The sequence below is a fragment of the Heterodontus francisci genome, chromosome 8 (genome assembly GCF_036365525.1).
Source record: "Heterodontus francisci isolate sHetFra1 chromosome 8, sHetFra1.hap1, whole genome shotgun sequence".
Classification (NCBI taxonomy): domain Eukaryota; kingdom Metazoa; phylum Chordata; class Chondrichthyes; order Heterodontiformes; family Heterodontidae; genus Heterodontus; species Heterodontus francisci.
The window spans coordinates 68,704,166-68,721,923 of record NC_090378.1 but is presented as its reverse complement, the minus strand read 5'-3'; the positions used below and the strand labels follow the sequence as shown (position 1 = coordinate 68,721,923).

The 17,758-nt window shown below is 45.3% G+C and overlaps 1 protein-coding gene across 1 annotated transcript in view; it reads left to right on the top strand.

Moving 5' to 3' along the window:
• The window catches only part of sgip1a (SH3GL interacting endocytic adaptor 1a), a 182,431-nt gene extending 168,231 nt beyond the window's left edge, over positions 1 to 14,200 (top strand). Inside the window, exons 23-26 of the mRNA XM_068038061.1 lie at positions 3,897 to 4,099; positions 7,287 to 7,351; positions 9,526 to 9,690; positions 11,513 to 14,200. Of these exons, the coding sequence (XP_067894162.1) occupies positions 3,897 to 4,099; positions 7,287 to 7,351; positions 9,526 to 9,690; positions 11,513 to 11,535 (456 nt within the window). The 3' untranslated portion in view covers positions 11,536 to 14,200. The remainder of the gene's footprint in view (positions 1 to 3,896; positions 4,100 to 7,286; positions 7,352 to 9,525; positions 9,691 to 11,512) is intronic.
• Positions 14,201 to 17,758: the final 3,558 nt, after the last annotated feature.

Here is a 17,758-nt window from a genome sequence, read left to right as displayed (position 1 = left end):
ATGATGAGGGAACAGCGATATATTTCCAAATCAGAATGGTGTGTGACTAGGAGGTGGTAGTGTTCCCATGTGTCTGCTGCCCTTGTCCTTCTAGGTGGTAGAGATCACAGGTTCGGGAGGTACTGTTGAAGGAGGTTTGGCGAGTTGCTGCAGTGCATCTTGTAGGTGGTACACACTGCTGCCATTGTGCATCGATGGTTGAGGGAGTGAACGTTTAAGGTGGTGGATGGGGTGCCGATCAAGCGGGTTGTTTTGTTCAGGGTGCTGTTGAGCTTCTTGAGTGTTGCTGGAGCTGTACTCATCCAGGCAAGTGGAGAGTATTCCATCATACTCCTGACTTGTGTCTTGTAGATGGTGGGAAACCTGAAGATTCAGGAGATGAGTCATTTTCCACAGAATATCCAGCCTCTGACTTGCTCTTGTAACCACAATATTTATGCAGCTGGTCCAGATAAGTCTCTGGTCAATGGTCATCCCTGGACATTGGTGAGGGACTTTCACAATCGTAATGCCATTGACTGTCAAGGGGAGATAGTTAAACTCTCCCTTGTTGGAGATGTTCATTGCCTGGCACTTGTGTGGTACAAATGTGACTTGCCACTTGCTGCATGCAGACACGAATTGCTTCATTATCTGAGGAGTTGCGAATGGCTCTGAACACACCAGCAAATATCCTAATTTCTGACCTTCTGCTGAAGGGAAGATCATTGATGAAGCAACTGAAGATGGTTGGGCCTAGAACACTGCCCTGAGGAACTGCTGCAGTGATGTCTTGGAACCAAGATGATTGGCCTCCAACAACCACAACCATCTTCCTTTGTGCTAACTATGACTTCAGCCAGTGGAGGGTTTTCCCGCTGATTCCCATTGACTTCTTACTAGGGTTCTCGATGCCACACTCAGTCAAATGCTGCCTTGATGTCAGGAATGGTCACTCTCACCTCACCTCTGGAATTCAGCTTTTTTGTTCATATTTGAACCAAGGCTGTAATGTGGTCTGGAGCCGGGTGGCCCTGGCAGAACCCAAACTAAGCATCGGTGAGCAGGTTATCGGTTCATGCCACGCATTATCAAGAAATAGCTGAGTACACTGGAGATAGCAAAAGCTATGGTTCTTGACAACATCACGGCTGGACTGCTCCAGAATGAGTGCCCCTCTAGCCAAGCTGTTCCAGGACAGCTGCAACACTGGCATCTACCCAGCTATAACCCTTTCTGCTTAATAGCATTGTCTATAACCCTTTCTGTCACTTTGCTGATGATTGAGAGTAGGCTGATGAGGTGGTAATTGGCTGGATTGGACTTGTTCTGCTTTTTGTGGACAGGACACACCTGGGCAATTTTCCACATTGCCGGGTAGATGCCAGTGTTGTAGCTGTACTGGAACAGCTTGGCTAGAGGGGCACTCATTCTGGAGCAGTCCAGCCGTGATTTTGTCAAGGACCATAGCTTTTGCTATATCCAAGGACTACCATTGAGCAGGTCATCGGATGTCTGAAGATCCGGTTCCTGTGCCTGGTCAGGTGGCACCCTGCAGTACATTCCTGCAGGGTCTTGTCCATTGTGGTGGTCAGTCGTGCTGTCCCTAACATGGCCCTACAGAGAGGTGTGGACCTTGAAGAGGGTGAGACCCTGGAATGACACAGCTGATTGGTGGGAGAGGAGGAACAGGAAATGGAACAGAGAGAGGAGGAGAAGGAAGAGGAAAATGTAGAGCAGAAAGGTGTCCAGACTGTGTAGGGAGATGGCCAGTGCCAGTGCAGGACTCGAGGGTCTTGTCAGGATGTTGTCAATGTCAGGGAGCATCTGATCCAGGCACTGGATTCAGTTGAGCCCTTCTAACTCAGGAAGAAGATCCATTCTTATCACCAATGAATGATCCAGACGTCTCACTGTCCTCCTTCAAAGACCTTTGAGTTCTGCCCTTTTCCAGTCTTGGCATTAAAGAATGGAAGCTCATATGCATGGAGTCATGTGTTAATATTTACAGTGTGTTCCAAACGTAACAACGTGCCAGTGAGGGCACCTGCAGAGGCTGCTGCTCTGGTGTCAATGCAGGGGCAGCCTCCATCATGAACCCTGCTGCATAGATGATCCCTGAGTCAGAAGGGTTAAGGAGGTCGATGAAGATGATGATGGTGGCGCCCTGTGAGGGAAGGCTCCCTCATTATCATTGATGACTGCCTCAGCCTTTGGCTGGCACTCCGGATGACTGAGACACTCAGAGCATTGCATGCATTCTGTACATGCCAGTGCGCTGCTCCTGCATCTACTCAGAGTGCTGCCTCATAAGGCTGTCCATGAGGTTGGCCACGCCCTCAATGGAGGAGCTCATGCGTTCAAACCCCTGAGCCTCCATTTTCAGCCCATGACCATGCATTGCCTCATGGAACTCTGACATGTGGGGCATGTTGTTGCTGATCTATGTAGAGCCTCCTTTCTTATGAGCCCCGAGGCCCTCCATCTGTGCCCAACTGAGCATGGCCGTGTCTGTCCTCCATCCTCCAAGGGGGCTGCCCACAGCTGTCTCTGCCTCTCTCACCTCCTCCTGCTCACGTGCTGTGCTGTTCACCCTGCACATACAAGGACCCACCAATGTGTGTGTATCTGTGCTGGTGGAGAGTGTGCTTGTAAGATGTGATTGTGCTGGCTCTGCTGTCTCGGTTTCTTATGATGGCCCCAGTGCCGCAACAAGACTCACGTGTTCCCTATCCACAAGTGAACCTGTGGAAGACACAAGGAGATCATGAGAATTAGCCTTTGACAGCAGAAAACTCTGCAGTGCTGAGGCTTCCCAATGCAGCTTAGTCTTTGGCATGCTGCAGATTGTCATATCTTTTCATGCTCTCTTTTAGGAATCACATCTCTCCTTCCCCGACTGCATCTGAGAAGTGAGGGTCAGCTTGTCCCAAGTGCCAGGCCTCTGCCTCTCCTCCTGTCCCGCCGGTTCTTACATTTTTTCTTTCAAATGGCTGCTTCAGTAATAACTGCCTTGGCACCTTTAAATCAGGCCTGCACTTCAGCAGTGCCCCCTCCATCCTGTATCCGCAGCCACTCATTGGCTTCCCAACCCACCCTCCAGTCAATTAGCAGCCCGCCTCTGTGGAAATCGTGTGCTGTGACTACTTCCCCCACCACCCCCCTCCTGGGCTGGGGTAGAGGACCCGAACCCTGGAGGCAAAATCCTGCCCAGTGTTGCTGCAGGACACATTAAGCGAAGGATATTCTGTGACTTTCCTGCCCTTCTGCATGCCCAGCAACCACATTCAGGTAATTAAATGAAAATTGGGAGAAATGCATAACAGGTGGCCAAATTGATATTGGCTGTTTTACATGAATTTTGATGGTGTTCACCCATTTTTCGGACACAAAACAGGAACCGAAGCACCCAATATGACAGGTGCAGTGTGCATACTCATTACCCATTGGAAGTGCACCACCCGCCATATTGGTAAAGGCAGAAGCAGCCATCCAGAGGTTGTGCCTCAAGCAGGAATTAGAGCTTTTTGCATATGCAAATAGAGAGCCTAAATCCTACTTGAAGATCCCTTTGTAAAATTAAGGACCAGCTAATAGGCCCCTAAAAGAGCCTGGTTAGAGAAACATTTCAACCATGGCTTCTGATCCCAATTACAATCCAGTGGATCCCCCCCCCCCCGCTACTGGAAAATGAAAGTGAGTAAATGTCAATGTTCCTTTCAGTCAAATAACCAATGCCATTTTCTGTCAGGGCTCCTGTGAGGAACAGTTACTTTGGCGAGGTATCTGAATATAACCTGTGCAACCATACTCCAGCAGAACACCTTCAGAAGAAAAGGGGAGAACATTTGAAGCAGCCATTGAATTAAAAAAAATGAAAATCTCTCAGAATTAACAGTCATCTTCCTTTTCTGAAGGTATCTTCCCAGGGCATTCAGTCCACACCATTGAACCTAGCAGTGAGCTGGCGCTGTGAGCCCACCAGCACTGATCTTCGAATAGATTATAAGTATAATGCAGAGGCAATGGTTACACCTGTCGCTCTCAATAATGTGCAGTTCCTCACTCCCGTGGATGGAGGAGTGGCAAAAGTACAAGCTGTACTTCCAGCTGCTGCATGGTAAGATATTATCTCTGTTCTTCCGTTGACCCTATGCAATGGATTTGTTGTGAATTTGGTTCCTCTGTCTTGTCTATCTTAGCCTCGTAATTCCTTCTGTACACAAAATCTGTGGAAAGATCTGTCACCATTCTGCCAACTCCAGTCAATGGTATGCATACTCTATCCTGATCCCCCTGTCCACACTCACCACCTCTCACCAGTCACTCCTCTACACTCTCTGTCTGCCCTGAACTTCTTCCACACTCTCTACCAATTAACAGTCACTCCTCCACAGTCTCTGCCAGTCACAAGTCACTCCTCCACAGTATCTGCCAATCACCAGTCACTCCTCCACACTCTCTACCAATCACCAGTCACTCCTCCACACTCTCTACCAATCACCAGTCACTCCTCCACCGTCTCTGCCAATCACCAGTCACTCCTCCACAGTATCTGCCTGCCTTGATCGCTGTTAGCCAATCCCGATTGCTCCTCCACACACACTCTACCCATTACCGGTCGACCCATCGCAGTCTGTGCCTTCACCTATTATCCCTCTGCACTTCTACCTGCCAAATAATTCCTTCACAAGAATTTCTATGCCTAGCATTCTAAACCGGGGAACAATTAGCTCGGGTTCTCACTCCTGATTGCAGGATACAGAATGATACAGCACAGAAAGAGGTCTTTTGGCCCATTGTGCCTGGGCCAGATTGTTGAAAGATTAATCCCACTCCCCTTCTCTTTCCCCACTGCCTTTTAAATTTTTCAAGTATTTCGCCAATTCCTTTTGAAAGTTGTTATAGAGTCTGCTTCCACCAATCTTTTACGTATTGCATTTTGCTGCAAAATAAAATTCCCTCATGTTGCCTCTCTTTCTTTCACCAATTATCTTAAATCAGTGCCCTCTGGTTATCAACCCTCCTGCCACTGGAAACAGTTTCTCCCCATTTAATCTATCAAAACACTTCATGATTTTGAATATCTCTACTAAATCTTCTCTGTTCTAAAGAAAATAATCCCAGTTTCTCCAGTCTCTTCACATATTTGGCATCACACATCCCTGGCACATTCTAGTAAATCACCTCTGCACCCTCTACAAGGCCTTGACAACCTTCCTAAAGTTTCTTTCTTCTTTTTCTTTCTTTTGGGCCTCCTTATCTCGAGAGACAATGGATAGGCGCCTGGAGGTGGTCAGTGGTTTGTGAAGCAGCGCCTGGAGTGGCTATAAAGGCCAATTCTGGAGTGACAGGCTCTTCCACAGGTGCTGCAGAGAAATTTGTTTGTCGGGGCTGTTGCACAGTTGGCTCTCCCCTTGCGCCTCTGTCTTTTTTCCTGCCAACTACTAAGTCTCTTCGACTCGCCACAATTTAGCCCTGTCTTTATGGCTGCCCGCCAGCTCTGGCGAATGCTGGCAACTGACTCCCACGACTTGTGATCAATGTCACACGATTTCATGTCGCGTTTGCAGACGTCTTTATAGCGGAGACATGGACGGCCGGTGGGTCTGATACCAGTGGCGAGCTCGCTGTACAATGTGTCTTTGGGGATCCTGCCATCTTCCATGCGGCTCACATGGCCAAGCCATCTCAAGCGCCGCTGACTCAGTAGTGTGTATAAGCTGGGGGTGTTGGCCGCTTCAAGGACTTCTGTGTTGGAGATATAGTCCTAAAGTATGGTGCCCACAACTGACCACAATACTCCAGCTGAGGCCTAACCAGTGATTAATAAAGGTTTAATATACTTTTCTTGCCGTTGTACTGTATGCCTCTATTTGTAAAGCAAATGATCCTGTATGCCTTTTTAACAATCTTCTCAACTTGTTCTGCCACCTTCAAAGATTTGTGTACATATACACTCAGGTCTCTCTTTTCCTACACCCCCTTTAAAATTGTATAATTCAGATCATAGTGCCTCTCCTCATTCTTCCTAGCATAATGAAATCACTTTACACTTCTCTGCATTAAATTGCATCTGCTATATACTCAGTCCTGTCAGAATTTAATGATGAGGCAGTGGCCGCACCCACTGACTGGAAAGCTGGGGACAAGCCCACCTCTGCCGGCCTTAAAAGCCACACTGCTATTTTGCATGGCTGAGGCAATTAACTGTCTTCAGTCGTGGCTTCTGCCCCTCTGATGCAGAAAGCCCCGCCTCCTAGAGCCACAAGCCAATCGGAGGGCCAGCAGCTCTTCAGTCTCAGCAGCATCACCTGGAGCAGTGGTCACTGCTGGGACTGCACCCTGTGAGAACAGATACGATGGACACCGGCCTCGAAACAGCTAAGTGGGGCCGTGGCTCTCCAGGAACAATCGGCCAGGCCCCGGTGAGTGGTGGGGGGGGGTGTCAATTGAGGGGGCACAGGATTTTTCTAGTGAGGATAGTCCATGCTGCTGGGGGAGCCCTTCATTGGGCACAGGCTGCCCGCAAGGAGGCTGCCAGGTTTGACTGGGGTGGCCTGCTAAGGTGCCGAAGTGCCCAACCTCTCACTGCTGGTAAAATACTTTTGAAGATTTGTTTCCAGAATTTTTTTGTGGAGACTGCTAATTGCATTTCAAATCTGTCTACTACTTGAGGGTTGCAGTAATGCCAAGCCTAAGCATTGTTATAACATTAAAAAGTTGATTATAATGCTATGTCCCTTACTTAATAACTAGGCTGGCATGGTGTTTATCATAATTGGCCACTTAAGGGCCTCAACTAGCCTAAGGACGAGCGGGCCACCTGCCACTTTTCCCCTTCCTGCCACTGGTAAGATAGCAGTGGGGGCTAGTAGGTGATGAGTATGGTGCCCCTGCCATCATACACGATTTTATGCCCCCCCCCCCCCCCCACCTCCCAGCCCACTCCCGGGGGGAAGGGGGCGTGGGGGGGTTGTAAGATTCCAGCCTATCCTGATGTCATACAGGATAGAGCTGACTCCAGTGATATTCCTCAAGGTGGAAAAGCCTGCTGGCTTCACTGTGATATTCCTCATGGTGGAATAGCCTGCTGGCTCCACTGTGATATTCCTCATGGTGGAATAGCCTGCTGACCCTCACTGACTAGGCATATGTGTTAAACTGATCACTTAGGCAAGGTACCTCAGATGACGAAAACCCCATCCCCATCAGCACCTGCAGGGAAGGAGGAACAACTTCGACAGGTCTTGTTCATCTCTTTGACATTTTGTAAGTAACCTCCATACTGGTCTTTGTTTCTCAAGGAATGCTGAACAACACAGGATACTTTGGAAGATCCCAGATATATCTCAGAAATCTGAAAATGGAGGTAACTCAAGAATGAAATTCTGCTGTTGAACTAAACATTTTATTTTAGATTTCATTACTGGCTCTGTTTCTGCTTCTGCCTGTGTAAAAATAAACTTAAAAATTGAAAATGATCTGTGTTATATTCTATATACACGTAGCACTCACCATGGCTACTTTGTGAGGAGCTACCAATGGCACTCACCAGCTGGGTTAGGGGTCCCTGATTATGCTCTGTAACTTGCATGTCAGTGTCCCGTGGAACGTAGATATCCTTTCACAAGAGTCGATCAGGGCCTTTTCCATTGCATGGGTTTTCATCATTTTTTAAATTTGTTTGCGGGATGTGGTCGTCACTGACTAGGCCAGCATTTATTGCCCATCCCTAATTGCCCTTGAACTGAGTGGCTTGCTGGGCCATTTCAGAGGGCAGTTAAGAGTCAACCACATTGCTGTGGGTCTGGAGTCAGATGTAAGTCAGACCGGGTAAGGACAGCAGATTTCCTTCCCTAAAGAACATTAGTAAACCAGATGGGTTTTTACAACAACAATTTATTAATTGAATTCAAATTTTGCCATCTGTCACAGTGGTATTCAAACCCAATACCCCCAGAGCATGAGCCTGGGGTTTGGATTACTAGTCCAATGACATTACCACTATGCCACCACCTCCCCATGGATAGGAAGGGAAATTGAAGAACGACCAATTTTGTTTACTTTGAATCCATGCCCACTAATCACTGCTTGCAATTTTACATAGTCTTTATTGTCAATAGACAGTCGACTTTTATTCCCATATGTGCTGCATTCAAACCAAGGGATCAAAGGTGAAAGAGCAATTTGTTAATCCACTCCACCGACTATTGTTGAATTGTGTTAATGCTTCAAATTAAATACTTAAAAAGTGCTTTCACACTGACAACTCATCCATACTATCAGAGGTGCAAAGTGATGGCAAGGCACCTCTCTAGAGGAAAGGAAACTCAAAAGGCCTAAGCAAATGTCTAGGAGCAGATTAGTTCCCACATTGGGTAATGGTATGTGATATAAGATTCCCAAAGAAAGAGAGCACAATAGGAATAAAACTAAAAATATGTTCAAAGTTGCTGCTACTAAGTTATTTTGTGATATAATTCGAATGAAAGCAGATAATGAAAGTTTTGAAACAGGGTTTACTCTATTTTTTCGAATGGGAAGTCTGGAAGACCCATGTGTCATGACAACATCAAATTCAAGTGGTACAATGAGGTTACATGAAAGTGTAGCAAATAGCACCTTTACACTGTAGTCAATAGAAACAAAATACTTTTCCAGTATTTTACCAGGCATTATTGCAAAAGTGAACTATTCCTTTTTTATCCCTCAGGAGAGTTAGCAGTTCTGGAGTTAAAGATGTGTGAATCATTAATTTATATTACACCTTCAAACAAATACAATTTTATTGGATCTTTTTTGCAATTTAATTTCTCCCCTCCTGTATTTAGATCTACAAAGCCACAAACCAATCATGTTCAAATGGAAAGGTTGATGATCTGCTCCCAGCCCTCCATCAATGCTGCTCTTGAGCAGCTCGTAAAGCGGGATACAAGAGCGGCCCATAGACGACTGACCTGCCAGTCCCTCTTAATGCCTGGCTCAATGCATTTGGGCGGCACAGTGGCGCAGTGGTTAGCACTGCAGCCTCACAGCTCCAGCGACGCGGGTTTGATTCTGGGTACTGCCTGTGTGGAGTTTGCAAGTTCTCCCTGTGACTGCGTGGGTTTTCGCCGGGTGCTCCGGTTTCCTCCCACAACCAAAGACTTGCAGGTTGATAGGTAAATTGGCCATTATAAATTGCCCCGAGTATAGGTAGGTGGTAGAGGAATTGAGGGGAGGTGGGGATGTGAGAGGTTAATGGGATTAATGTAGGATTAGTATAAATGGGTGGTTAATGGTCAGCACAGACTCGGTGGGCCGAAGGGCCTGTTTCAGTGCTGTATCTCTAAATAAATAAATTTCCAAGTCAGTATGACTGGTACGGGCAGCTCATCGTGGATACCAACTCATACCTCACCACTTACATGCATTGAACTCCAGTGTAGTGCAGCCCCATGTCACCTGTCCTCCCTAATTTGCTTGCCAAAGGGACCTTATCAAATTTTGAATGTAAAGTTCTAGTCTCCTCTATACACACGTTCTTCTGCTGATTTCTTTTAGGCGTTGGATCTCTCCTGGCCAGGTTTCAGCTATCAGAAGGACCGAGTAAGCCTGCAACATTGGCTGTCCAGTTCACCAGTGAAGGGAGCACGCTGTCTGGTGTCGATATTGAATTGGTTGGAGCAGGATACAGATTTTCACTCATCAAAAAGAGATTTGCAGCAGGTACTTCTCAAAGATCGTAGAGTAGTTTTAATCATTACATTATCTCATTGAAAGAAACAAGAAGCTGCATCGAATAATACAGCACAGAAGGAAGCCATTCAGCCCATGAAATCTATGGCGGTTCTTTCAAAGTTCACCCCACTTCCCAATGGCCCTGAAAATCTGCTGGCCAGCGATTCTGGCAGTTCTGTTGGGATCTCACCTGCCTGCAGTCTCCAGCACTGACCCCAGTGAACTTTCTGGGGCCATGGGGAGGTTTGCTCATTTCTTTGGCAATGGTGGGTGCCCACTGCTTTAGAGGCACTGTTCCTCATGGTGAAAAAAAAAATTACTTTCAAAACAGAGCTTTGGAAATGAAACGGCTGAAAAAGAATAGTTAAAATGACATTGAGAACAAGCTGGTTCATGAGGATAGATCTTCACCCCCGACCTCCCCAACTTTGACAAAGCTCCTCTAACAAGTGCTTTGTTTCCTATACTTCACCCAGTTTCTTATCCATTTCCCAGGGTTCATCCTGAATCTCACATCTTTGGGTGTAATTAATATCTTTTATCTGGAATTTATCAAAAGCCATTTTGGCAGTCAAAGTCCAAAAAATCATAGGGCTGATGGCAAGTCCACTTGTGTTGTCACTTCCTCAAAGAATTGGAGAAGGTTGGTCAGGCAGGATCTTCCCCTTCTGAAACCGTGCTGACTGCTGTTAGCCAGATTATCGTTGCACAGACCATTCAGACAATGGGCTTTCTGTGCTGTAAACTCCTATGGTTCTAAGTCAGACGTGCTAAATAACATTATATCCAAAATAGATGTCAACGGTAATGTAGCCATGCCTTTGTATAAAAAAACATAATTTTTTTAAAGTTTACAGATGAAAAATTACAGCATACAATTAAAATGTTGGATATTCATTCTGGTGCTTCATTGTTTTGATGTATTGCTGGAGACACTTTTCCTGATTTTGGGAATCAACATCTGGGGTTAATTTTCACTGCCTTCGCCTATAACAGCCTGAAAATTTGGTCAGTGGCCTTACTGCCCATTAACACCAGCAATGCAGCCAGCTTCATTTTGAAAGGGGCCTACCAAAAAGTGTCTAAAGTTCTTGCCCGTTTCAGCCAGTAGACCATTTTTAATATGGAAATCATGGCCCTATGACGTAAATAGAACCTCGATTGCCATCTTGGGTTGGACGAGGTCCAATACTATGGGTAATGGAATCAAAGAGGATTGCTCAAGGTAAGTAATAAATTATCTTTGTGGACCCCAGAGGAGCTGTTTGCCCTCCATGATCACCTGCGCCCCCCCATCCAAACCCCTGCTCCACCCCACCCCACCTCTGTCTCGACCTCACAACTTAAATTGCTGGCAGCTGTCTCGAGACATACATTTGGTGCCCCAGAACTCGCTTGCCAGATTTAAATGAGAGCAGGGTCTCAAAATCGGTGGGCCACTTCGCTGATGAAATGGGTGGCTGACCAGTACAGTCAGTTGCCAAAAAATCAAGATCGACCCCCTGGAATTTCTTTGGAAGTTGTCCTGATCGATCATGTAAATTCAACGTAAGAGCGCCAGAAGCCCCAGAGATTCCATTAAAGTTACAGCAACTGATCAAGAGGACTCCCAAGGAAATTAATGCTGTATCCACATGCAAGGTCATGTGTGGTACAGTTTGATATAGAGTGAAACTCCCTCTATCCTGCCTCAACAATGTGTTTAACACTATTGCCAAAACACCTGTTACATTTTCCACATCATCTATCCCTGTGGTCTGTCTTGAGTGTGACTCCTGTATTTTCTAGTCGAGTTCTTTTTCTTTTATAGGGAAATATATGGCTGATAACTGAAGTTTCTCAACTTTGCCCAGTGTTCAGTGTTACTCAGCAGACAGCTTTTTAAACACAAACAGAAGACGTTAAGGACTGAACCTGTAAACAAACTTTTACTCGCTGATTTCAAACTTCTATTCTATGCGGCCAGAGCATTTCCAACAACAACCAGAAGTCAGAGTAACAACAGAATACGCCAACCAGTCCTGCAGTATTATTAAATGATCGATGTGACATTGGTAACATTTCGTATTTTACAGTGTAATAAATGTATTTGTAATTTGGTATTCACCTCTCCCCACACTCTTCACTCCAGATATCTGTATTTCAGCTGTTATAGACATTTCAGAGATATCGCAATTAATCTGTAGGCTATTCCTCTTCAAACATGTAGCATTGTATTTGAGATGAGTAACACTGTCGAAGAAATATATTGCATTCTTTCAATTTTTAGCCCCTTAACCTACCAGTATTGATGCCAATTGTTTAAGATTTTTAAATTACTTTTTTTTTACTGTTTGCATACATATATTTTTGATGTTGAAAACCTGCCCATCCTGGGATCTCCCGATGAGTGAATAAGAATCATTTTGCAAAGCAATGCTACGTTTTAGAAGAATGCTCTATATAGTGAGAGAGAGGTGTGCAATAATATTGGATAAATATTTCATTTCTACAAAATGGGGCCAGGGTGGGGTTGGATGCTGGGGGTCAGGCCTGTTAACTTTTCAGAGATGAAAAGAAAATCCACTAATATTGGATTTTGTAACATAAAAGGCAAAAGAGGCCAGTCAGAATCTGATAAAGGTTAAAATTTCAGATGGGACACTATGCTTAAGGTGCCACCTAAAATAGTAATCTTTTGGCTGCAGACTAACTCTTTGTGCAATTCCAATGTTAATTTTGCTGTCTGGAATGTTATGTCAGTTTCCTGTCAGTGCCGAAAGCTCTAATGTGACTACTAGCTCCAGCAGCTTCTTTAAAAAATCATTTATTTTGCTTTGGTGATGTGATTGCAATTTTTACATAATAAAAATGAAATGATTTAAAAGTAGAAAAAAGGTTGCAATGTGAAAGAATGGATATATTACCTTGAATTTTATTTTTCAAGTTCCATCAATCATACACACACAGGGCTATGTTTTTATGTTATTAATCATAAACCAGGTTTGCATTGACATATCTGCTGATAATGTATTGTTTTAAAGCTTTTTAAGGGAGTCCATCTGGTACACAGAGGGTATCGACTACTGGAAATAGCTCGGAATGTTTAAATGAACTTTCTCTCCCCAACCCTCTGCCCCAGCAAAAGAAAATTGCATGACTGAAACTGGTACATTCAATATGGATGGTTGCTGAATCTTAGGTGGAGTGCTATACAAAGTGTCTAGATAATATAAAGAGACAAACATTTTACACACACTCCACTGAGCATATCTCCATCTTCTGGTCACTGACTGATACTAAAGAAAATGTAAATCACAGGAGTAGAAGAAATGAGAGACCTTGGAGTGCAAGTCCACATGTCCCTGAAGGTGGCAGGACAGGTAGATAGAGTGGTGAAGAAGGCATATGGAATGCTTTCCTATATTGGCCAAGGTATAGAGTACAAAAGCAGTGATATAATGCTGGAACTGTACAAAATGCTGCTTAGGCCACAGCTGGAGTATTGAGTACAGTTCTGGTCACCACATTACAGAAAGGACATAATTGCCCTGGAGAGAGTATACAGGAGATTTGCAAGCATGTTGCCAGGGCTTGAAAGTTGCATCTATGAGGAAAGATTGGAAAGGCTAGGGTTGTTTTCCTCAGAACAGAGGAGGCTGAGGGGTGACCTAATTGAGGTCAACAAATTATGAGGGGCCTAGATAGAGTAGACAGGAAGGACCTGTTTCCCTTAGCGGAGAGGTCAATTACCAGGGGGCACGGATTTAAGGTGATTGGTAGAAGGATTAGAGGGGACACGAGGAAAAACTTTTTCATCCAGAGGGTGGTGGGTGTCTGGAATTCACTGCCCAGAACGGTGGTGGAGGCAGAAACCCTCAACTCATTTCAAAGATACCTGGACAAGCACCTGAAGTACTGTAACTTGCAAGGATATGGACCAGGTGCTGGGATTAGTTTGGGCGGCTAGTGTTTTCGGCCGGCGCAGGCACGATGGGCTAAATGGCCTCCTTCTGTGCCGTACTTTTTCTATGGTTCTAAATATTTTTGAAAAAACAGGGTCAGTAGCAAGGTCACTGCTAAAAAGTTCGTGATGATACCTATAATTAGCTTATATTTTTAGTGAGCTGGCAAGGGCACATCTGTAGTTGGTGGCAACACATGAATGTGAACAAAACAGTGATCATGACATTGATGGCCGCATCTGCAGTTCAGATATGTGGTTTTGACCCACGTTTCAGATGACAACCCCACTTCAAATGGAAGCTTAACTACAAGTGGCTCAACATATTGGGTGGCCAGAAAGCGGTGGCTGCTGGCAGACTGAGCAGCTGAGGGACTGCGGCCTTCCTGAGCAGCAATTCAGCTAGTGCTGACTAGAGTACCTGGTCTGCAGATCACCTTCCTCAACAACAGATTATAAAAACTTACTGAGCTGGATTTTCTTCCCCCCCCAAAAAATGGCATCACACTTCCTCACAGCAGCCCAGGATAATGAGGCAGTGGGGCCACTCCTTCCACCCCCCCCCCCCCACCCCAATCAAATGGAGGGGGTGGGTTCTCCAACGCCAGCAATGGTGTCACCTGCCTGTGCACAGACACTAGCGCCATTTTTCAAGGGCTATCCCTCCCCAATGTACCACCAATAAATCTATCGCTCCTTCCCCCCCGCCCAACAATTAAATTTAAAATTTGCCCTTTCTCCCTCCCCACTCCACCAAGCGCAGTTACCTTCAACACTTGACCTTCCCCCCACCCCGCCCCTCAAACCGATCAAAGTGCAGAGGTCTCCACTTCCCACCCTTCCCTACACTAGTAATTTGCATTAGAGACCGTTCTCTGCCCCCCCCCCCCACGCCCCCCTCCCCTGCACTAAAAATAATTTCCCCCCTTCCCCACCACGGTGTGCCTGCTTTCCCTGGACGGGAAAGTGAAGGCGCGAGTGCCAGCCACCGCTCAGAAGATTGCGGCCTGAAGGTAAGATCACTGTTGATTTTATTTAAATGTATTCATTTCATTCATTTAAATATGTTAATCTGGGTCCCATCGCCCAGTGGTGGGGGAGGGGGACCGCCATGGAGCCTCGTCAACGCCACCGGGAAGATCGGCCTGGCACTCCCAGCGTCAGCTCCATGATGGGCCGCTGCTGGAACAACCTAACGTTCTCCCCTCCCACCACCCCCCTCAACCCCACCCCCTGCCATGGAGCCCGATGTCAGGTGCTCAGTGAAATCCTGGCCACCATTTGCAACTTTAAAAGAACTGCATGTGCAAATACTTTCAAACGTGTGCTACTTTTAAAGTCAATCCACCTACAGAAGAAAGTGCTGTGTAACACAAATGGGCTGCCTACTGGGAGCTGGTTTTAAATGAATCATATGATGATAAAGCAGGTGTTGCTCCTTTAGTCATCTATTACATATGATACGCTGCACATGATAATCAATTTTGGGTTTATTTTAGCTGTCCATCAAAATTATGTGAAAGATAAAGCAGATGTCCTTTGTATTGTCTTTTTGAAGCATTGTAGCACTGTTCTGCACAGCTGCTGTGCACTGTGAATGTACTTGTAAGGATTCGAGAAAACTAATCAGACCTGACCACTTCTGGCTGTTTTTTGCCTTATAGATTAGAATAGTTCTGTTGGCGTTTCCATGGCCTCCTGGCTAAAGGCACTGCTGCCTATAAAATTGTGCAGACCAGCAAGTCCAAGGTTTGATTCCTGGTTTGTCAGAGTTGATCTCATCTGGGCAGCAGTTAAAACACTACCATTAGCTGTAGCGTCCCCTGGGATAGGGAGGGAAAAATTGGCCAGGAACCCCATTCCTGATTACTATGCAGCGGCTCCTACTGGAAAGAGCACATATCTGGATGTTGGGTGAGAACAGGATCATGCTTGCTGTCATACCCTTCATAGTTGAATAACTTGTCAACACTCATTGTCGGGGCACACATACACCCAGACAAAGAATGGCTACTTGGGGCGAGGTACTGAAAGGCTTGTAAGCCTATGCAACCATATCCCAGCAGGAGTCAACACCATCAGAAGAGGGAGAAAATTGGAACAAAAATAAGAAATAGCTCCATTGATCTTGCGTGCTATTTTGTAAATACTTTTTTTTATATATACAAATATATATGTCATTTCCTCAGTGGTTGTTTTTCCTGTTGATTCATTGCACATAATTATGAATATGCAATTATGTTTTAATGTATTATGTAGTAAAGAAATGGTCTGGCCATTTATAAATTCTATACAGTATGGAAACTAAACTGTAATAACTTTAAAAAGTTAAATGTCACTTTCTTTGAAATTAAATAAAGTTTAAAAAAAATCTGAATTGCAGCATATGTATAGTTTCTTGCATTTTCTTTTTAATTCCCATTATTCAGATGATTTTTAAAAAAAAATCAAAATGAAGGATGTCTATGCTATGGAACAAAATGCTTGTTACTATCTTGTGCATCCAGCGTCAGCATTAAGTACGCCCAGGTGCAGTGCATTCAAGCAACTCTTTGGCTGGATTTTAAGAGCCGCTGCCAATCCTGGCAGCAAGCTCAAAAAATGGCAGCCCGCTCACGCCAAAGATCCGCCGCAATCTCCCGCGCGTGGGCTCATTTAAATAGCCGGGGTGGCCTGCATCCCCCCCCCCACCCCACCAATCACATGGAGGGGTGGGCTGTCCATCCCTGGCAATGGCGTCAGCTGCCTGTGTGCAGACGCTGGCGCCATTTTAAAGGACAACCAGCCCCGCCGGCAGATTTAAACTTTTTAAAGCTACACCCTGCCAAAAGTTCTCAATTAAATTTCTAATGCCCCTTTCCCACCCCCAATAACAATTACATTATCTATTTGCCCTTCCGCCCAAAACACTTAACTCTTAAATCTGGCCTACCACCCCCCCACAGACTGCACAAAGTTTAAAGTTCACCCCTTCCCACCATCCCCTACACCCATTATGTTTATTTGACCCCATTCCCCCCCCCCACCCCCGCCACACTGAAAATCTTAACTCCTCCCCCCTCTCCACCAGTGTCACGCCTGCTTTCCTCAGATGGGGAATTGAAGGTGCAGGAGTGACGGCCGCCGCACTGAGGATCGTGGTGGGCCTGGAAGATGGAAGGTAAGTTTATTTAAATGTATTCATTTTATTGATTTAAATATTGAAACTCCGATCTCGTCGCCCAGTGGCAGGGGAGCCGCCATGGAGCATCACCACCACCGGGAGGATCGGGTCAGGCCCTCCCGGCATCGGCCTCCATGGAGTCCGCTGCCGGACTCATATTTCGGTTCCCCCTGCCACGGAGCCCAACGTCATGGGCTTGGTAAAATCCAGCCCTATGACTGAGGAGATCACCTGTACACAACCAGTGAGAAGCTCTTACTGAAGTTATCATCACAACTCAAGCTTAGCTGAATGGGAAATGTTTGAACATTTAATACTTTCACAATCAAACAGGCAGCAATGAGAGGGATTTAACACAGATTGAACCAGAATTCTAGTTTAAATTGAAAACATTGTTAGTTGGGATAAATGTGGATGATAAACTTAGAAATGGAAATACTATACTAAATACAGTTATTTCATTAGTGATGTTTTGTGTGCAAGATTTTTAGTCTCTGAGTGTTCAGTCCTTACCTAGATTTTCTAATGTAATAAGTATCTTCCAGCTGCAACACATACAGGAATCCAGCTGGGCCTTTGGTATCAGTTTCCACTCAGTACCCATGGATCTGACAAAGGTAACAGTCTACTATATTGGCTATATAACTGAAATGTAAAAAGGCTGTACGTGTGCAATCATAATGCTAGAAGACAGCTGCTATCTTAGCACAGGTTCAATAAATAGATACAAATAGAACAACACATCTACAGGGGAAAATAGATCAGTCTAGTTACTATTCTCTCATTTAGTATGCATTTTGCACAAACGATTTCTGATTTCTGATCAAAAACTGCCTTAATATTTAGATTTTGATGGCTTTTGTGAATTCTTAGATTTCTTCACACTGTTGTGCTCTGATACATCTGTATTTAAGAAATGTAACAGTATGACACTCAAGTGAGGCATGGGT